The sequence below is a fragment of the Nycticebus coucang genome, chromosome 1, assembly GCF_027406575.1.
Source record: "Nycticebus coucang isolate mNycCou1 chromosome 1, mNycCou1.pri, whole genome shotgun sequence".
NCBI lineage: Eukaryota > Metazoa > Chordata > Mammalia > Primates > Lorisidae > Nycticebus > Nycticebus coucang.
The window spans coordinates 131,533,043-131,555,836 of record NC_069780.1 but is presented as its reverse complement, the minus strand read 5'-3'; the positions used below and the strand labels follow the sequence as shown (position 1 = coordinate 131,555,836).

Sequence of the window (22,794 nt, the reverse complement as noted above, 5' to 3'; positions counted from 1 at the left end):
ATATTGCTTCTTTTGCTTAATATTACATTGCAGAGATCAATTCATGTTATTTTGTGTTGCAGTATGTAACAAGTTCTCACTGCCTGTGATAGTCCATTGTATGATTATACCAAATTTATTTATTCTAATGTTTATGAACTTTCAAGATGTTCCCATTTGGGAGCTAGTGTGCCTGAGGCTGTGAACATTCTTGCACATATCTTTTGGTGTACATGTGAGCCCAGTCCTGTGGAGTACTCACCTGGGAGTAGAGGTGCTGTCATCATACTTGCAGTTTGTACCTAACTGTCCCAGGTTACTCCTAGTCTTCTAGATGAATAATCAATTGTGTTCCTTTCATTCTCAGAAGTATCCAAGTTTGCACAATGAAAACATGTCTTTTGAGGAACAGAAGTTTTAAAACATCTTTCCCTACCCCCAAGTCATGAAGGTAGTCTCCATGATGTTGTAGAAGCTGTATTATTTTACCTCTTACATTTATTCTTTTATATTAACCCAGATAACATAACCTTTTATATTTGCCATTTCTGATGCTCTTTATTCTTTCCTCTACAGTCTTGTTTCTTTCTTGTACCATTTCTTTTAATATGAAATAATTATGTTAGCATTTCTTGTTATTGCAGGTGTGTGGGAATGAATTATCTCAGTTTTCCTTTGTCCAGAAATGTCTTAACTTGAAAGTTATTATTCCTCTGTCTTCTGGCTCCACAGTTTCTCATCAAAACTTAGCAATCATTTGAATTATTGTTTCACTGTGTGTATTGTGTAGTTTTTATCGAGCTGCTTTTATCTTTGGCTTTTAGCAGATGAATTATAATGTCCCTAGACATAATTTTCTTTGTATTTAGCTTGTTTGTGATCGTCAACTTCTCAAATCTACAAAGATATATGTCAACATATATCTTTCAGCAAATTAGGAAAATTTTCCATCTATTTTTTTTATGCAAATACTTTTCTATTCTCTTATTTCTCTCTACCTGGGATTTTAATTATGAATATGTTAGATCTTTTGATATTGTTCAAAGATTCTTAGTTCTCTATTTTTCTCAGTGTTTTTCTCTCTTCAGGTTGTATATTTTCTATTGATCTACCTTCATATTCATAGACTTTTTCCTCTGTAATCTATTCCCTTATTAATCCCATATGGTGAATATGTGTTTCCAGTACTATATTTTTCGTTCTAAAATGTCTGTTCATTCTTTTTTGTGTGCTTTCTATTTCTGGGGGATATTTCTTTTTTTATTTATTGTGAACACATTTTTCTTTACTTCATCGAACATAATTATACTAGCAGTCTTAAAGTCCTTGTCTAGTAATTCTAACATCTAGGTCATCTGAGGGTCATTATTTTTCTTTCTTTTTTTTTTTTTTTTGTAGAGACAGAGTCTCACTGTACCGCCCTCCGGTAGAGAGCCGTGGCGTCACACGGCTCACAGCAACCTCTAACTCTTGGGCTTACGCGATTCTCTTGCCTCAGCTTCCCGAGCAGCTGGGACTACAGGCGCCCGCCACAACGCCCGGCTATTTTTTTGTTGCAGTTTGGCTGGGGCTGGGTTTGAACCCGCCACCCTCGGCATATGGGGCCGGCGCCCTACTCACTGAGCCACAGGCGCCGCCCGGGTCATTATTTTTCTTATGTGGAGTGTGTGGTAATTGTTATTGTGGACATGGTGAATGACTATGGAGTCTCTTTTGTGTTTGATTTGAGCAGGCAGTTAACTTGAGAAGACTCAAGCTGTAAACACTCTGTCATGTGAGGTGGATGGCAGCTCAGATCTCGCTTAAGAGATTTTTTTTTTTAAATTATGACTTCTTGGGTCTGCTCTGTGCATGTATGTTTCAGGCGTTAGCCAGAGACTTGGGCAGAGTTCATACACAAAATTTAGATTTCTCCTTCTCCCCTCCTTTCTAGACTTCTCTCACTCTCTGTTGTCCCAGGCTCCCTCTTCTGGTTCCTTAGACAAGATTGATGATGAGTTCTCTATCAGAGTTTGATCCTCCCAGGCCTTGCGAGGACTGTGGCCTGCCCTCACACCAATCTGAAAAACTAAGTCAACAGATGCTGGATTCTTTCTCCAAATGTATATACTCCAAAATATACCTGCTTTTGTTCACTTTCCAGAGCCCTCAGGTTGTCATTTTTTGCTGTCTAAAGTTTATCATTATCATCAGTGACAAGACTGGTGGTTTAGGAGTTTACTCTTATTAAAAGAAAAGCCCATTTGTATTAAACCTAATCAGTAACACATTTGCATTTCAAGTTATTATCTTAGTATCTGCCTTCTATTTTCCTCACCTTTTCTAGGTTCAGTGTGTTTTTCCTATCTTAGTTTCTATTAGTTGAAATATTTCATTCCATTTCTCCCCTCTGTTAGCTAGTTATGCACTTTGTTTATATCTTGTTTGTAATTAATAGAAATTACAAAATTACTCTCCACTTACTAGCCTAATGTTAATACCTCTTCAGTAGGAGTTTAGAATACTTCCATTCCAGTTATTTCTCTTCTGATTTTATGTTTTTGTAGTCATTTTACTCTATGTAATTTTAAATTCCAGAAGACCTTACTGTTATTTTCTACACTCAAATATTCATTTAGATTTACACACAAATTTACTTTCTTCCAGAGATGTTCATTATTTTCTTCACTTGTGAGCCTCTATCTGAGATTACTTGCCTTCTGACTAAAGAGCTCCATTTATTATTTTCTTTGGTGCCAGTTTCCTAGTGACAACAAATTCTGTCAGTTTTTGTTTGTCTGAAAATTTTTGCTTTATTATTATTTTTGAAGTATACCTTTAGTTCCAAGTTGGCATGCGTTTTATTTTACCTTTTGAAGATATCATTTCATTGTGTTCTGCCTGCCATTATTTCTATTAAGAAGTTCACTGTCGGTCTTACTATTATTTCTGCTCTAAGGCAATGTATTTTATTTCTTGGCTGTGTTTAAACATTCTTGACCTGTATTTGGCTTTTAATAGTTCTTTTATAATGCATGTAAGTATTGTTTTCTTCATATTTTTTCCTCCCTAGCGTTCATATTGCTTCTTAATTTTATGGCTTGACTTATTTCTTCAATATTGGTATATTCCCAGCCGTTTTCTCTTCAAATATTGTTTCCAACTCATTCTTTCTAATCTTACTGGGAGTGAAATTACTTGCATATGACACTTTTTGTACCTTATGTCTCTCATACTTCTTATATTTGCTATCCTTTGGCCTCCCGTACCTTAGTTTGGATCTTTTTTCTAACATGTATTCTAGTTTCCCAATTCTCTGTTCACTGTGCCTAACATCCTTAAAAACCCACCTATTTATTGACTAATTTAACTATGGTATTTTTCAGTACTAAAATTTCCAGGTTAATTTTCTTGTAGTCTCATAGTTCTTTGCCAAAATTTTGTATTTTATCTTTTAATTCTTTGAACATGTTAATCATAGTTAAAGTCTGTGTATGATAACCCCACTATCTGATGGCTCTTCTGTGGGTTTGACCCACCAGCCTTGGTGCATGTGGCTGGCGCCCTAACCGCTGAGCTATGGGTGCCCCCCCTCCCTTTTTTTCCTTATCTTTGCTTTTGGTCAATCATTTTCTTTTTTTTGTTTGTTTTTTTTCTTTTAACCCATCATTTTTTACAGAGTGTTGGACAACACATTTGAACAATTTTAGAGACAATTTGGTACTGTACATGGTAGCATATTCCTCCAGGCAGAATTTACTTTTGCTTCTAGCTGGTGTCTAGGCAAGGAACAGGTGATAATAACTTAGTGATTGACCTCCTCCAAGGAGGAGTTTCAACACAAGGGAAGGCTGGTCTATTTCCAGGTCAATCCTGTTTCTATCCCTTTGGGGTCCCACCTGAAAACCTAACATATTTCTCAAGATCCTTTGTCTCTGCTGAGCCCTGAACACCACTTTTGTCCTTCCATCTCTGTGAGGTGGATGGAATCTCTGCTCAGCTTCTCAGCTGCTGCTTTCAGCATTGCCAATGGCCTTGAGGGGATATGTGCACCAAAGCAATGCTTTGTTTCTGACCCTCCTTTCATTCCCAGATCTTGGTCCAACAAACTCTCACTCCATTTGTATCTCTTTGATACTTTCAAACATATTTTTAAAAATATTCTGTCCAGTTTTTCTAGTTTTACTTATAGGGGAACTGCCCCAAGAAAACTGAGCTTCAGAGAGGAGAAATAAATTCTGTAGGGTCATACAGGCCATTAAGCCTCAGTCAGTTTTCCCCTGTTACACCTTGCTGGCCCCGATTACCTTTATTATTCAAGGACCCTGACCTGTATCTAAGTTTTAGTGAGGCATCTCACTATTTTTCTAGTTTATAGGACACTGTCCTTAATTTACCTAACCACATATTAGGTTCCCCTCTTGTCTTCTCTTGCCTTCCTTCGTCACTTCCGTTTTCTTCTCTGGAGTGTCACATTGCCACCGACTGAACCTTGCTTATGGCTCATGAGAGACATGTGCTAGTGGAGTGGCTTCAGGACTGCATAATTAGCCCGTCTTTTATGGCATGGCGTATTATGTCAGATCTGCAACAGGCTTCGAAAAATAAGAAGTAGAAGGAAAAAGATAAAATGAGGGCTTTGAGGAAATTTTCAATCTCATGATTACCTCTTCACTTAAAAATAATTCATAATCTCTTCCAGAATTACTAGTAAAGGCTTCTTTTAACTTCTGTGGTTCATCTGCCATTCTCTCAAGCACATAATATATACCCATATTTACAAGTCTTACATTATAAGCAGAATCATGAGTTAGAGATTGGGAATAAAGGTGACCAAAAGTATGCCTATTCCAACATCCTCTCTTTGCCAATCCTGAAAATGTGATATTCCTTACTTCTGTTTTTGAAGGGAAGGAATTTTAGTGGTTACCAGGAGGGAAAAAGGGGGTAGGGTGACAGTACCTCTGGCCTGGCAGCTCAGAGACCTCAATATTATCCTATGGTGACATCCTACTTGTGTACAGCTGTGGACACATGGCATACCTTTAGCCCTCATTTGACAATCTGTGAAGTGACAGTCTGTTGGGCAATATGACCCATTGGGAGTCAAATGTTTAGAAACCTTCCTTTACCATGAGGTCTGTCTAGAAGAGCATTTTGTGATAATTTGAATGGGAACGTAAAACAATCCTCTCCTTTCTGTGACTGGGAAGAGAAGGGTACAGTTAGCTAATCCAGAAGTTGATGTTTGTGTTTTCATGTAAGGGAGCCAAATGTTCTGGGACTGCATTTTGCTGCAAGCTGAAGAGCTTGTGCTGTGGTGGTGTGGCTTATTAAATTAGATAATGAATGTGAGGCACTTATTTCACTTCTGGCTGGCTGTGGGGCTAAGGATTTTGCAAAAGAAAGAATGAGAGGTAATATCTATCATTTACAAACTGCCTACTGTGCCAGGATGTATCCTTGAGTAATACAGATTTGGCATCTGCCCTTTCCAAGGGGGCGAGTATTACTATCCTGTAGTTGTATGTGGGAAAAAGAATTCCAATCTGGTCTTATACTATACAAATGCCTACATACAGTAACTAGGAAAATGCCATGAAGGCTACGTTGAACAGTTTGATGAGAATATTTCAGATTGTATATGAAACCAGCACATTGTACCCCTTGATTGCACTAATGTACACAGCTATGATTTAACAATAAAAATAAATAAATTAAAAAAAAAAAAAACAAACCTTTTACCAAATAGCAATGTTGGCAGCTTGAGTTCTCCAGCAGCCTGCATTTTGTGCCAAGGAGCAAAGTAATCTTCCATTTACCAATGGCTTTTTTAGCTTTTTAAAGATGTATTAAATTAAACACCCACTCACCAAACATCTCTGTGAGTGTTGGTTGTAGCAGATGGATTTGGGTGTTGGGTGCTGGGATGTATCCCGTCACAGCTGATCATTTACTGGTTCTGACTGTGGTTGGATGGAGTTGGCATCTGTCTCCTTGGGGTCCTATGGCCCCCAACAGTTTGTGATTATGGCAACCAAATTATTGTGTGATAAATATCATAGCAGGTGTATTAACAGGGGAAAGGGGGCAGCAATTGAAAGGCTCTAAAACACATTTTAAGGTTCTATCTATTTCAGTTACCAGGGCCCAGGAAGGCGTGTAGTGTACGTTAAGGGCTCCACGTCCCTGGGACAGTTTTCCTCTCCCTCCAGCAGGGTAGGAAAATACTAATTGCCCAGACTTCCACTGGCACTGGTGATATTCATTGCAAACTCTTTGGAATTTGAAGAGCAAAAAGTGGAATCTAGTTGTTTTGATTTGCATTTTTGGATTGCCAGAGAGGTTGAGCATTGTTGCATAATTTTTATAGCCCGTTTGTTTATTTGCTTTGTGAATTGCTTGTCCTTTTCTTGACCCTTTTTAATTGGGGTGTTTGCCTTTTTTATTATCTTATTAGAGCTTAAAAAAATTCTGATGAGAATGCCAACCCCTTTTTAATCCTGTATTACTAGTGTTAGTTTATTTTGTATTTTTATATTTATTATACTTTTGATACATTTTTATAAACAAAAATCTTAACAGTCTTTTTCATCAGCGTTTATGTCTTTGATGTTACTTTTGGCAAAAGCCTTCTGAGCCCTGGGACGATGTAAGTATTTACCTGCATTGTTTTTCAATATTCTGGGGTCCTGCAGTTTCTTTTTTTTTTATTGTTTAAAATTTTCAGCTTTCTGGAAGTTAATTTGGATATTTGTCATGATGCAGGGCCCTGACTTAATTTTTCTCTACATAGTTAACCAATTATTGCAACATTATTATTGAATTATCCATGTCTCCTCACTGATCTAAAATGACACTTTCATTGTATAATGAATCTCATATCATATATATACAGAAGGTGCCAAAAAATGTATACACATTTTAAGAAAGAAAAAAACAGTATTAAAGTTATAATACTCAATATATACCAATGACATTTGTTATCTTGTATGTTGTATGTTGTATCTTTTGTAATTAGAGGTCAAACATGATTTGAGTGTTATAATTTTAATACCATCTGTTCCTCTCTTAAAACATGTATACATCTTTCCGGCACCCTCTGAATGCATTTGCGCGTGTATACGTACACACGGATACATGTAGTCAGTTCTAGGTTTCTTGTCTTTCATCAACCTCTGCCAGAAACATGATGTTTTAATAGTTGTATCTTTGAAATATTATTACATCTGGCATAACAAAATACTTACGACTCTTTCTTCACAAGTTTATTAGCCCGTTCCTGGCATTTATTCTTCTACATGGATTTCAGCATCATTTCACAAGTTAAAAAATTGTACCGAGACATTTATGGTAATGAATACAGTGATGAATCTGGGGAAGACATGCCATTTGGTTTCCCACCCAAGAAGACAGCCTCTTATCAGTCCATTTATTTCAGTCTTATTTGCTGACACTCACATGGTCTGAGAGGGTAAAACAGAGTGTAAATGCATAGGTTGCAGAGTCAGAGTCTGAGTTCCAATTCTAAGTCAAACCATGTGTTAACTTGGATAGTGGTGAGCAATTTTATTTCCTTCGTCACTGAAACATAGTGGATGCTAAGTAAACAACCAGTTGAAGAAGTGTTTGAATAAAGGAATTTTTTATTAAGTTTTTTGTTTTTGCTGTTGTAAACGAGTATTCTGCATCTTGCCAATAATTAGGATCAGCAGTTTTTTAGATTTTAGCCATTCCGACAGGTATGTAATGGCATTTTATTGTTTTAATAAGCAGTTGCCTAATGACAAATGATGGTAATCATCTTCTTTGGTGAGTGATCTGTTCAGACCCTTAGTCCATTTTTTTAAACTGGCTGTTTGTTGCCTTAATGTTGAGTTTTCAGGGTTCTTTATGTATTTTGGATATAAGTCCTTTATTAGATAAGAGTTTGAAAATACTCTCTCCTTATCTGTGGTTTGTTTTTTCATCCTTTTTATGGTGTCTTTTGAAAGCAGAAGTTTTAAATTTCAGTAAAATTCAAGTTAGTATTTTTTTTGTTCATGGAGCATGCTTTCATGGTATAATTTTAGTCCTTTTATATCCCCTTATAAAACAAAGACAGTGATAATATAAGCAAAGCATGTAATCTAGAAACATCTTTTAAAAACTGAGTATTAGAGAATGTCTAAAACTTAAAAATGTAAGCAGGTGGGACAAGCGGCTGACAGTAAAGAAACTCTGCAGGAAGTGGCTGGAAGATAGAAGGGCTTCTGATGGCCCCGAGGCCTGGGGAACCCAGGAAATTCCCTCAATACTCATCCTGGAAAAGGGTGTAGTCCCCCAGGAGCGGAGGGCTGGGTTTAGATTTGAAGTTCCAATAGGAAGATAGTGAAGTCACCTGAGAAAAATATGCCTACAAAACAGGAGAACTGCAATCTAGTATTTCAGTGAGCTGAAAGAAATTAACAAGATGATTAAAATTTATGAAAGAATAGGATGAATCCAAATTAGAAAAACAAAGATTACATGATTAGACCACAGAAAGATATAAAAGAGTTGGTGACGCAGAAAAGAAAGTAATAAAAGCAAAAAAAAAAAAAAAAAAATCTAAGAAATGTAGGTCAAATTGGAAGAAATAGAACGAATAAACATTGCAGAAAGTACTAAAAAAGAAATAGAAAAATACAGAAATGAAAAATAAGAAAAAAAAATTAGAGAAGTGATAATGGAAGATGGGCAAAGGAGATGCATTTATATAATTTATCATATATACATGTATATCGTCTGTATAAAATAGATGTTATATCTATAGATTCGTATGTTAATATATACGCTTGTACATGTATAATTCATTTATAAGAGGAGTCTCTGAGAGTGAAAGTCAAATCACATTGTCTATAGGGAGAAATGATCCAGAATGGTCAATCTTAATACATATTCTAGTAATACATAGTCTTTTGGGGACATCTAGGCAAAAACACCAAACCATTTATAAGGAAAAGAAATCATATCGGCTTCAACCTCTGGCAGTGATGTTTTCTGACAGGAAGACAACAGGAGAACAGGTTAAAAATAATCTAGAAAAGAAGAAGTGAGTCAATTATTCTATTATGTCCAGCCAAGCTCACCTTCAAGTATAAAAACCAGGGACAAACCATTTGAACATGCCAGCCTTCTGGGAATGAGTTTCCCATGAATCTTTCTTGAGGATTCTTCCAGTGACCACCATGACTGGAGAAACTTTGGCGTAAGGTGGTTGGCGTGGGAGGCCTTGGGATGCATTAGCTTTGGGTTCAGAGGCTTGGCTTTTCTGGAACTCCATAAGTGTTCTTGACCCAAAGACATTTGTGAAAAGTGGTTCTGTTATCTATCATTCAGTTGGAATATCATTTCTCCTTTGCTCAGGTGTTGGCCTTGACCTGAGTCATTTGGAGTGTGATCATTTCATATCCCTGCTTTTGGGAAGCCGCGTACTTGTGCAGCTGTGGCTTGGGTGGCCTGTTCTCCATCCAGAGGACATGTAATATTAGTTCTCTTCCTAATATCAACAAGGGGAAGTCATTTGTTTCCAGTGGGATTCTTTCTTGTTTGAAGCACAAAAAAATTCATTCAACCTCACCTAGAAAGAAAAAGGCAATTTATTGGTTCCACGTATCTGAAGACTCCAGAGGTAGAGAGATGGCATTGAGAAAATCTTGATTTGGTAATTTGGTGGGGTTATAAGGATATGATTACTTTCCATTTCTCCACTCTGCTTTCCCTGGCGTTCCTTCTGTTCTCACATGGTGTCAAAATGTTAGAGTAAAAACCTGGCTACATGTTTCTTTTTGACCAGCATTGAGAATATTCCTTTAAAGAAAAAAAAGTGCAATAGTTTTTTCTCAGCATTGCTAGCAAAATCCTGAGATAGATTTTGTTTGGACCAGCCCAAGTCACATGTAGTAGCTACACTAACTGCTGTAGCTAGGGAAATTAAATGCTTAGTCATATTCACATATATTCACGACTTGTTTAGAACCACATGGATCCCCAAACAATTCAGTGACCCTGGGAAGAGAAAGGAGACAATGGATGTTGAGGAGACTATCTGTGAAGGGATTTTTAACTGAGTGTTGAATTTTATCATGATGCTGTTTTGGCATCTCTGGAGATGCTCACATATTGACTCATATTGATTGTGGTGAGTTATGTAACTAGATATTCTAAGTTAAGGAATGAGACCTAGTTAGCTATGCCCTGTAGGAGTATCTGAGGTTCTTGGAGGATCAGCTGTTTTCCCCTTTCTTTTTTTTCCTCCTTCCAACTCTTACGTGGACTTTCCTACCTCTCCCCAGCTCCCTGATGCTGAGATGTTCTCTGGAACCCTGTCTTTGGTCAGGCAGGGGTGATGGCAAGATTTTTACCTGCCTCTCCTATCTGCTGGTGTCATTCTCCCTGAGCTTTGTATTCAGATATCCCACAGCCTGATTTTGCCTCCAGATGCCTAGACACATCTCAAACTCAGCATATTCAGTGTTAACTCAACAGCCCCCATAAGCCTGATAAACCTGCCCAGTCACTCAAGACAGGATCTTTTGGACTTCACGTCTTTCTTCTCCCTTACCTACACATGTTTCAGTTGATTCTGTGACCTTTTATCTGCCTCGAATTCATATCCATCTTCTATTCCCCTGTCTTCGTCTATTTTCTGCTGCTGTGACAGAATAACACAGATTGTGTAATTTACAAAGAAGTTTATTTGGCTCATAGATCCAGAGGGTGGGAAGTCCAAGATCCTGGTTGCAATGTCTGGTCGGGGTCTCCATACCGTGTCATCCCATGGAGGAAGGAAAGGCATGTGAGTGCGTGAGATGGAGCAAGGAAATGGCATTGAACTCATCCTTTTCTCAGGAGCCCACTCCCTTGATGATGGACTTGCTCCTGCAACAATAGCATTAATCCTTGAGGGCAGAGTTCTCACCTGTTCACCTAATAATAAGTCACATTGGCAATTAAATTTTAATGTGAATTTTGGAGGAGACATTTAAGCCATACCATTCCCACCACTGCTTATAGTCCAGGAAGTCATCATCTTTTATCTACACCAGTGGTTCTCAAACCTTAGTGAACAGCACAGTTATCTGGAGGGCCAGTCCATGCCTGCATTTCCTGGCCCACCCCTAGAGTTCCTGGTTCAGTCAATCTGGGGCGGGGCCCGAATTTCCACTTCTTCTTTTTTTTTTTTTTTTTTTTTATTAAATCATAGCTGTGTACATTGATATGATCGAATATCCACTTCTGATGAGTTCCACATGGTGCTGGTGCTGCTGGTTCAGGGAGTGCATTGGAGAACCACTGGGGTCATGGTAGAGCTCCTTTCTGATCCCTGGTCCTCCCTCAGTCTACCTACACTTCAGCAAGAGTGATCCAGTGAACTACAGTCCAGCAGTGCTACACCTTTGTCCACCTTGCAAAGCCTAAGTTTCTCACCACAGCGACCATAAGTGACCTGGCCCCTTTCTCCCTGTCCAGGCTGTGTCCCCAGCACATGGCTTGGGGTTGTCCATGTGAAGGCTGTTCTTTGCCATTTCTTGTGCTGTTCTATCTGCCTAAAACACTCCTTCCACTGGTCTTCACTTGGTTCATTCTTACTCATCCTCCAACATTGATCTCCAGTGTAATTTCCTGAAAGTTTGCCTGACTCCCAGATGGAGCTAAATGCATCTTGACTGAGTTCCCCTCGTACCCTGTGGGCACCTCTGGCTTACCTCTCACTAAATCGATTGCTTCCTGTTCATTTCCCTCCCATCCCACTCCTCTCTCCAAACTGTGGGCTCTTGGAAAGCGTAAGCACTCAGTCTTACTTATCTTTTTATGCCTTTTTTTGGTGTATAGATGCTTGGTGAAAGTTTGTGGAGCTCAACTAAATCTACTGGTTGATCATTGCTACTTTGAGTGCAGCTGTCTCTCCCTGGGAGCCCTGCCACCCAGATGCTAACACCTTCCCACAATGAGGAAGGAAGTTAGTGCCCTTCAGGCAATTACTGAAAAGTGGAGGTCCCAGCTGTGCTGATACTGAGACTTCTTAATTCCTGGACATCTTCTCACTCTTCATGCATCTTCTTCCTGCAGATGGACTTAGCCTGAGGGCTGTAGACTTAGTGATAGGCCATTATTGTCTCTGTTCCTCTAAGTTTCTTCCTGTTCTGAAAAGTGCAGGGTTTGGAAAAACATGGGGAAGGTAGTGCTAATATCCTAGGGACAGGCTGCCACAACCTTAACAAGAAGGACAGATAGGCGGCGCTGATGAATTTTAGGATGTGGGTGGCACTGGACGAGCAGCTGGAGCAAGTTTTTCTAGTTGCAGAGATGCAGATTTCTGTGCAGAGCTTTTTTTATTTTAAAACAGAGTCTCACTTTGTCACCCTTGGTAGAGTCCTGTGGCGTCATAGCTCACAGCAACCTCAAACTCTTGGGCTCAAGCTGTTCTCTTGCCTCAGCCTCACAATTAGCTGGGACTACACATGCCCACCACAATGCCCGGCTATTTTTAGAGATGGGGTCTCGCTCTTGCTCAGGCTGATCTCGAACCGGTGAGCTCAGGCAATCCACCCGCATCCCAGAGTGCAAGGCAGAGCTTCCTAATGCATGAATTTGCCCACTGGTTCTATGCTAAGCTCATATAGACTTGCTGATATGTTCACCAGGCACCACTCCCAGGGCTGCATTTTGGCCACCTGACTGTCCAGGGAGCCCTGGGAATCTCATATCCTTGTGTGTAATGATGTGGTTTCAGAGAATTTGTGTTGGACACACGAAGTCCTCAGCTTTAGGAACTAGTCTTCCTTTAAATCGAAGCTTCTCAAAGCTGTTCAAGTCTGAGGGTTGATAGAGGGAATGCCTGCCTCAGGCAGTTAAAAAAATCTTCTGCAAATATAAGATTTTTGTGGAATTTCATTTTTTAGCTTCAAAATTCATGTGAACTTTGCATTCTACTTCAGTCCTCTTTTAATAAAAATATTTTGAATGACTTTATGCTTAAATTGCCAAACTTATTTCTTGACATAAAAACTTGACCTAAAAGCCGATGCCCCAGCAGAATGTAGTTGTAGCTGTGCCTCTCTCCTGGCCCCACCTGTGCACCGTCACCATTTCTGAAGCATCTCTTAAAGTCCTCCTGTTAGGTCATGGGGACAGTGAATTTGAATGCGGTGACCAAGTGTCAGGGCAGAAGAAAAGCAGAATATCTGAGTTTCATATTTTAGGTAGATGTTTTATATTTTAATCCTTTTAAGGTAAGAAAATGTTAAATACTGTTTTGTAACAACAGATTTGAATGTGTAATGGGATACTGGGAGGTTTCAGGTGAATACTGACTTGGCAGTAAATTATATTTATCAAAGTAACCCCTTTAAACTTCTTTTCTGGAGGGGAAGCCCTTTAACTTTACATATAGATATGATTGCTTCATAAATAAAAATATTTAATATGAAATGAATGTTTCTTCCTCAAATTCATATGTTGAAGCCCGAACTCCCAGTGTGATAGTATTTGGAGGTGAGGCCTTTGGGAAGTAATAAAGTTTAGATGAAGTCACGAGGGTGGGAATAGTGCCCTTTTGAGAAGGAAAAGAGAGTGCGCGCGCGCTCTCTCTCTCTCTCTCTCTCTCGCTCTCTCTCTCTCTCTCGCTCTCTCTCTCTCTTGCTCTCGCTCTCGCTCTCTCCTTGGGCACCCCTTGAGGAAAGCCTATCTGAAGGTAGCTGTCTACAAGTTGGGAAGAGAGCCCTCACCAGGAATGAAATCTGCTGGCACCTTGAACTTGGACTGCTCAGCCTCCAGAACAATGAGAGATGAGAAATAAATGTTTGTGGTTTAAACTTTATTATCTATGATATTTTGTTATAGAAGTCTAAGCTAAGATACATGTCCCCAAAATAAAAAACAATGATGTATAAGATCTTTTATACAAGGGCCCCAAGGCCTGTTGCGAATACTAATGATTTTAGGCAAGATCTCAGGGGAGTGGAGCCTCTGAATCTGCATTGCTGCTTATAGTTGGGCAGAGATTGGAGTGTGGGAGTTTTGAGAAAATAGCATGTGAGGCAGTCTCCTTAGATCAGGGATTCCCGTATATGTGGAGGAGCGAGCCAGGATTGCTCTCACTGCCTGACCAAAGAGATATGAAGCCATATTCCCCAGTGTCCAAGTGTGAGCAGGTACTGGACACAGAGCTCCTGAGGTTCTGTGATCAGGCATTTTAATGCATTGAGTACTAGAAATGAGAATCTGAGGCTCTTCAGAGCTTTAGAGGGAGCATGGAAGGGAGCAGCTTGCTCCCATTCCTCTCTTAGACAAGGGGATGTTACTCAGCCTGATCTCCAGCCAGGAGAAGAGGAAGATACCTGTGGATCCAAGATAGGCTGTGAACTTTTACCATTTTTAAAAAAGAAATGTACTTTGGTTGAACATGAAATGGTCTTTTGGGACTGACTTAACTCTTTGATTTGGGATTTTTCTGTTCTCTTCTCCACCAACAGACATGTTCATTCTGTGCCCCTTTCTAACTATGTGGGGCTTGGGGCGGAAGGAGGCAGAGTTACCGTGAGCCTTTCCTTAGGTCCGTCACCTGCTTGTAAATAGGCTGCTTCCTCCTGATGCTATTTCCCTGCTCTTCTCCATAAATCTTAAAATACTATTAAGAGAGGAACTAAGATTGTGAATATTGTCTCTTGACATAGCTATGATGGCCTCAGAAGGTCAAGGTGCGGAGGGAGCTTGTCCCCTGCATGTGTTAGCTGCTGGGGAGGCACCGGGTCTGCGTCTCAGGCCTCGGGGTCCTTCCTAGGAGAAGCCCTGCTGGTTTCCGGCATCTGATATCTTTGCCAGGTTTCTGAAAAGGTTGAGCTTTTAATTCTAAAGCATTTCACCCATTTTATGTCTTTAGAATGTGAGTAGGCTTTTTATCAATAACTGTTTAGAAATAATGATTGTTTTTACTAAGTAAAATTCCTTTTCAGAAAAGTGGGCATTTGGCATCTTGCACATGGGTTACTTGCTTTTAAATGGTATTCATTTCAACAAGATTAATTTTTAAATGGGAATCAAATGTCTGCATTCATTACCCCTGAGGTGCAGTAATCTTTGGACTTGATGACTGAAGGTCATGGTGTATCCTGGCATGAGTGATCCTGACACACCAGTGTTTGGGTGTGTGATCTAATTCTTGATGGAACACCAGATGTGGCTAAAATCCAGAGATGCTTCAGGGTCACAGGTCCTCCAAGGGATAGCCTCGTAGAGCCAAGCAGGGCAGACATCTAGCTTTTGGTTCTCTAAGGCAGCTCTAGCTTATCAATGATAAAATTGAGGACAGAGGCAGCAGAGATAACTGAAATCCACAGGAGGTCTCTATAACTTGTTTTTAGCAGGTGGTTTCTGTTTCCTTCCCCATCAAATCTATTTCTAAGAACTGCTGACCATGAAGTAAAATTGACTGATGTGAATCTCATCCCCTGCCCTTTCTCCTGACTTCATTTAACGTTCAGGAGAGGGAAGGAATCAGAAGGCGTGCAGGAGGATGGACGAAGATCAGACATGAGTGCTTGGGTTTTCCAGTCTGGATAATTGCCTCCTGCATAATCAGACACTCCAGTTGGCTTGTTCTCTGTTAGACGATGTTATTTTATGTACTTGAAGTCATCCAGCAGTGCCTGTTATCAGTGGTATCTCTAATAAAAGGAAAGAAGTTGGTGGGGGATGTCACATTTTTGCTGTTGCCTTTAACATCCTGTGCTCTCTCAGGCAGACCCTGGGTTTGATCTTCAGAATCTGGGAATGGTGCTATGTTTACATACCCTCAGCCTTGTCAGCTATGGCTGAATTATTACATTTATAAAATCTTGATGCCTTCGTGTTTGCGCTGTATGTATGACGGAAAGCCTTTCGACATAATCACAACAGGGAGTACAGTTAGGGCTTTGTTTCCCTCCTCTAAGTTTACATCTTGTTTGTAAGTCTCCCTGAAGCTTCCTTGTGCTGGCCTCCATCAGGAACTTCTTATTTTATGGATTATATTCTAGACCATTCTTCTCTTTCCCTTTTAATGCATAATCAATATCAGGCTGAGTTCTTCCCTCATGGCTGTAGATGACATGACTTTATCATATAAATAATTTCTTCTCTTTCATCTGATATTTGTGGGTGGAAAACAGCTTCTCTAACAGGACTGTACCAGCCAAGTTTTCTGTGTTTAGTTCTGAGAGCATCTGCATGACTTCTGTGTTTATTTTTTTAATTACCACTTCAGTGCTGACAAGAGGATGGCCTCTTTATCTTTTCTCACTGTTGTGTTTCCCGGGCACAGTGGGATATAGCATCTCCTCCTTCACAGCCCAGAAAGCTCTCTGAGTGTAGTAGCAATACTAATTAGGAAAAAACCGCCTTATCCCCAAAGTGACAGTGGGGAGTGGAGAGGACACAGGGGTGGGGAGAGCCCTTTGCTGTGCGCACTGCCTGCGGGAGGTGGAAGGTGCCGCCTTCTTCTTTGCACCGGCCCTCAACTTGTTGGCCTGGTCGCCTGCTCCACCAGGAGCCTGTGCTCCGTGGCCGTCACTGTGACCCTGTGCACACTGATCTCCCTACTCGCTTCATCTTTCCCATGCTCGTTGTTTCTCAGGCAGATCTTTCACATCTTATTTTTATTTTTTAAATTTTTTTAAAACATTTCAGAACATTACAGGGGTGCACAGCACATTTTGTTTACATTGTTTGCTTTTGTACATTTTGAGTCAAAGTTCTAAGTGTGCCCTTCAGACAGTGTGAATTGTACCAATTAGGTGTGAATGTACCCAACTCCCACCTACTTGATTTCCACTGAGTTTTACTTACATATGTGCACGTAAGTGTTGGTCAACTAATTCCAATTTAGTATTGAGTACATGGTTTATTTTTCCATTCTTTCCATACTTCACTTAGGAGAATGGTCTCTAATTCCATCCAGGTTGTTAGAAAAGATTCTAGATCACCACTTTCTTTTCTTTTTTTTTTTTTTTTTTGCTTGGTAGTACTCCATGGTAGACATATACCACATTTTACTTTACTGATCCACCCGTGTATTGATGGGCATTTGGGTTGTTCCCACATCTTTGCAATTGTGATTGGTGCTGTTATAAACATTCACATCTTATTTATAAGCCACTTTAAAATCTTACTTAAAGTCTCTTTGTGTACCATCTTAAGACTTTCCTGGAGCAAACTGAGATATAAGTAAATACACAGATAAAAGCATGGCCTTCCCAGGAAGGCCTGGGGTTGGCTCTCAGCTCCATCCCCTTAGGTAAGTTGTTTAACCTTTCTCCTCCTTTAACTTCTTGAGCTATAAAAAGGGGCCCACTCTGCCCTTGTTCCCCTTGGGGGCATAGAGTGTTCACTCACCTTCCACAAGGTCCCCTGAGTCTCTGTCCAATTTTCTAGGATTTTACTTTAGCAAATTTCAGAGAAACTCTATCCATGCTCAGAAGAATTTTATATACAGCACCTTATTTTACCACATGAAGACTTTACTGGAAAAAGAAATATGATGTAGGCTATTTATATAATGGCTATTACTCAATTAATGTTAACCCCAAAATAGAAAACAGACTCTCTCAATGTAATTAAATATATTTTAAATTTATTTTGAAATATTTAAGATACCCAGTAAGATAGAAAGCATAATATAGTAACACACATGTGCTCACTACTCACTGCTTTAAAAAATAGATGATCAAAGCCCCTGACGTTTCCCTTCCTGCATACAGCATCTGCTCCACCACCGGGACCACCTGCCTCAAATGGGAATTTGTTAGCATTTCTTTGTACTGTTACAGTATATTTCTAAACTATATTCTGAAATGTTTTAAATATTTAAAAACTGCAAGTGGCATTCTAAGGTATGTCTTCTACTAAAGCTTGCTTTTTTATTTTTTGGTTTGGTTGTTGTGGAACTCAATGTTTGTGAACTCCATCTGTTTTGACTGTGTGAGTCTAGTTGATTCATTTTTATTGCTGTATAATATTTCATTGTATGGATAGTCTTTAGTATACTTATTAATTTTTTCTGGTGATAGCTTAATCCATAAACCATTAAAATGTGTTTCTAAATTTTTGTTGTCACTAGCAATGCTGCTCTGAATATTCTTGTAAATGCCTTTATATCTACCCTAAAGAAACACATAGGAAGCTCTGTACCCAAATTGCTTTTCCAAGTAGCTGAACCAATTTACATACTTGCCAACAATGTGTAAGAGTTCCTGCAGGTCTACTTTTTTTTTTTTTTTTTTGCAGTTTTTGGCTAGGGCTGGGTTTGAACCCGCCACCTCCGGCATATGGGGCCAGTGCCCTACTCCTTTGAGCCACAGGCACCGCCCCTGCAGGTCTACTTTCTTACCTAAGCTAGATAATGTTCAGACTCCTAATTTTCCCATTCTGTTGATAAAAATGGCTGGACATGAGATAGCATCTCATTGTAACTTGAAATTTTTATCTTCCCAATTACATGTACTAATGAGATTGAGCGTCTGTTGATGGTTCTATATCCTCTCCTATAAGTTTCTTTTTTCAAATCTTTTGCCAGACTGTCTTCTTGGTTGACTTTTTATTGATATTTTTCAAAAGGTTTTATGTTCCAGTTACTAAGATTTATTGTTTTTCTGTATTTCAGGTTTCATCTCTCAGGCCATAAGCTTTTTTCTCTTTTCTTATAGTGCTATTTGATTTTGCTTTTGTCTTTGGTGAAGAGAAGCTATAATTTTAAAGTCAAGATGATTAATCTTTTCTTTTATGGTTATATATTTTGATGAATAGGTATTTGTATGCTTATATTTATGGGATAAAACATCATGCTTCCAAATTATTGTAATATTATAAACAGCAGGGCATAAAAGGAAAATTAGTTAAATATGTCCCCCTGTGAGCATCTGTGGCCATAAGTAGCCTTCTACATGTATATGCATAACAAAAAATGGATTACAAAAGTTTTGATTTTTCTATTATTATAATGTAGTGATATTGCTTTGGGGGATAATTCACCAAATGTGGAAGACTTTTATCTTCCTCATACCTAAGTTTTAATATTGTGTTTTTGGAGGAGGGGTGTCTGAGTTCAGGCATGACAGCTGAGTCACAGGTGGGTTTTGGTGCCTCCCACAAGGTAATTGCTCCGTTGATACTTGTTGAGTGGAAGACTATGCTGGGGCCTGGGTCCCATCCTCAGGGATTCCAGTTCTCTTGGTGTGTGGCAGGACTCAGGCACTGATGTGTTTTAAAAGTTCCCAGGTACTTCTAACATAAAGTCCAGCTTGAGAACTTGTAGACCAGAGAATTGGAGGCAGACAGGTGAGGGGTGGACCTATAGGCCATCCAGTGTCCCTTGGTCCCTGAGAGGTCTAGGGGGTAAGAGTTGCCAGGAGGTGCTGGAGAGCAGCCAGTCCCAAGGTAGGGAGGCAGGAGACAGTGTGAGGGCAGAGCCCACCAATGGGCCCATCGCTGGCAGGGAACAGAAGGAAGAGAGGCCCCTGGGGGTGCTAAGCACAGTGGCAGTGGAGAGGACAGCAGGGCAGGACAATGTGGGGAGCAAGGAGGTCCAGCCTCACAGAGGAATCCACCTACAAGCTGCAATGCCATTCCCTTGCTGACTGGTCACCAGAGCATGGACAGAGTTCCATTAAAAAGGCAAAATTATGACAGTGTGTGACACACCTTTCAAAAATGCCTATTTCTGTGCTCACATCTGGTCTCTCTTATGAGTGAAAAAATGATGCTTACCTTGGACCCCTCCCCTGCAGTGACCTCAAGCTTGCCCTAACCTTTGTGTGTGTGTACTTACCAGTGCGGGAACACTCAGTACAGAAGGTGTTCTGAAGGAGAAGTCATTGAAGTGGGGAAGACTCAGACTTGTTTAGGGAAGCTGGAAGTTATGCCCCCCCTCCCCTTGGCACATGTACTTAGTGCTGGTGGCAGCCCTGCCCACTGACTACCAGGGTGCCAGCAGGGCTCACCAGGTGCTGGGTCAGCTATTTTGCAGAACCAGAATGGAGTCTGGAAGAGATGACAGAAAGGTTGGTAGTGCAGCCGGAATTAACATCCTCAACCTTGGGTAGTGTATAGTCAGAATTAATATTCTAACTTGTGGAATATCACGGAAGAGTTAGGAAGATGCACTGGGAGTTAGGAAGAATCAAGTCTTGGTTGATCTTTTCCAGTTCAACTCAAGGCCCGCAAAACATTTACTGAGTACTTTCTAGGCCAGTGTTGTTCAGCCTTTTTTTAATCTCACAGCACACTTACACCTATAGTTAAACTTCCCCAGCACACTTAAATTATCTTGATCAAAAACAAAACAAAACAAAAAGTAAGGAAAATATATAAATGTCTTGACAAAATAAGAAAATGCATTGAAGGCTATGTTAACCAGTTTCTTGAAAGTATTTCAAATTGTATATACAACCAGCACATTGTACCCCATAATTGCATTAATGTACACAGCCATGATTTAATTTTTTTTTTAAAAAGTAAGGAAAAAGTAAAAAAAGAAAAATACACCTACTGTGCTTTGAACTTCTGTGGCTCAGTGAGTAGGGCGCCGGCCCCATATACCGAGGGTGGCGGGTTCAAACCTAGCCTCGGCCAAACTGCAACAAAAAAAATAGCCGGGCGTTGTGGCGGGCGCCTGTAGTCCCAGCTACTCTGGAGGCTGAGGCAAGAGAATTGCCTAAGCCCAGGAGTTGGAGGTTGCCATAAGCTGTGATGCCAGAGCACTCTACCAAGGGCAATAAAGTGAGACTCTGTCTCTAAAGAAAAAAAAAAAAAAAGAACTTCTTTTGAAAATAATTTAATCTTTAAAAATTTTTGTAGCACACCTAAGATCCTCTCATGGCACACCAGTTGAAAATCACTACACTGGAGATAAAATGGTAAAAAAGACAGGAGTCTCTGTCCGCAAGAAACTCACATTCTTGCCAAGGAGCCAGATATTTAAATGACTAATAAAATAAGTGCTGTGGATACAGAAGGATCATGGGAGAAGGGACTGACTGGTTGTGGCCTGGGTGAAGGTGGGCTTGAATCATCTCCAGAGGGGAGCAGGCCCTTGCAGGCTGAGTAAGCTGCTGAGGCTGGGAAGGGCTTTCCAGGTCACTTTCCTTGCTGAATTCTCAGCTTCCCTCCCGTCTGAGGAAAGCTCTAAACTCAACCCCAAGTTACTTAACAAACTTCCTAAAGCTGAAACTACTGAGAGCTATGTGTCACCTCTGGAGAGTGTGGCCCCGTGACAGGTGAACTAACCAACCCAACAGCCCTGCTTTCTCGGAGTCTGTCTCTTTCTCCTGCCAACCCTGCACCAGCTGGGTTGTGTCTTGGAGTTCCCTCTCTGCTGAAGTGGAGCCAAACTGTGCTTTCTCTCCGTGTAATTTTTTCTTGATCATTGCAATATATTTCCTCACTTCCTTTTACTGTTGTAGTTCCTGCTCAGAGCAGCATTTTTGTTTTGCTGTTCTAAATCTCTGTTCTTGTTCAGAAAGTGGGCAAACCAAATGTTTGATTATTCTCAAGTCACAGACCTGATCTTGTGAATCCTCTGCTCCGACACCTGCAGTGTGATGGCTGCTTGCAGGTGAGGAGGAAAGCTCCTCTCCAGGATCCTCCTGGCAGTCAACCCCAGCCCACCCAGTCCTCCCTGCTGCGTGCGTAGCATCTAGCCTCCCTGGACTCCTGCTCTCTCCGCTGTGAGCACCTTTGCTCTCTTGCCTCCACGCATTTGCTTGTGCTGTTCCATGTGCCCAGAACCTCCTCCCCCAAACCAATCTCTTTATCTTCCGATTCTTCACAATCCGCCTAGCTCCTGAAGCTTTCCTTGATCTCTGCACCTCCCAAACCAGAGAGATTATCTCTTTTCTCTCAACTTCAAAGTCTGAGGGCAATGTCTCTCAACCAGAATTCTATCTCCAGCTAAACTTTTAAACAAAAGCGAGTGTTCGATATTTCCAGATCAACAAAGACCGAATGAGTTCGCCACTCAGAGACCTCTCTACATGAAAAAATGTGTTCTTAGTTGGGAAGTCAGGGACTTAATGCTGCTAGTTTGAGATCAGCCATAGTATTTACACCATGAAAATCAGCAAATGCTACAACATAGTGCTCTTATATTTTTTTCCTAGAGACCCAGCTCATCAGAAGATGAGTTGGTGACCCTATTACATGTGTGTATATACGTGTGTGTGTGTGTGTGTGTACACATGGATATTTGACACACTATGGATGTCTATAGTTCAGTTAACAACACCGTTGTCTGGCAATCCCTCCTCAATAGGCTATTAGAAATGTGAGGGGGCTAGAAACTGTCTCCCTTCACACTCTGATCCCATCCTCCCCTCTTAGGTCTGGGAATCATGCTACCTGTGACCCCACCCCCACTTTTGTTTCTTGGTCCCTGGCAAACTTGGTCACTTCCTGGAGTCAGTGCTAACACCCTAATTGAGGATCTGTGCATCTGTAGTTGCTCAAAGTCCACCCTTTGAAGTAGAGAATCTTGGCTTGGCTACACAGACGTCAGTAAATGATCTCCTGTTTCTGTTCATAATTGCTGCTTTATAAATTGGTGACATGCAACAGTCAGACTCCTGCCTCAGAGACAGAACTCGGCACCCTGCTCTCTGGGAATATACCTGCTATGGGGTTTCCTCTGTGGACCATTGCCCATGGCCAGCCCTCAGAGCGAGCAGGGACAGACTCTAGGGTTCTGCTCTGACAGTTGACCTCTTTTGGACACAGAAGCAAGGTCAGATGACTTGGATCACAGACCAAGATGGAAAAGGCAAGCCAAGAGGCACAGGAGAGTGG

At 40.5% G+C, this 22,794-nt stretch overlaps 1 protein-coding gene across 12 annotated transcripts in view; it reads left to right on the top strand.

The window, feature by feature from the left end:
- Positions 1-22,794, top strand: part of PDE8B (phosphodiesterase 8B) — a 274,090-nt gene that overhangs the window by 117,328 nt on the left and 133,968 nt on the right. For 2 of the 12 annotated variants that reach the window (XM_053588127.1, XM_053588119.1), the window contains exon 1: positions 22,592-22,768. The exons of 9 other annotated variants lie outside the window; for them this stretch is intronic. In XM_053588127.1, the coding sequence (XP_053444102.1) occupies positions 22,760-22,768 (9 nt within the window). In that variant the 5' untranslated portion in view covers positions 22,592-22,759. Of the gene's footprint in view, positions 1-22,591; positions 22,769-22,794 lie in introns of those variants that run through there. One more of the 12 variants, XM_053588149.1, reaches the window with a different exon arrangement.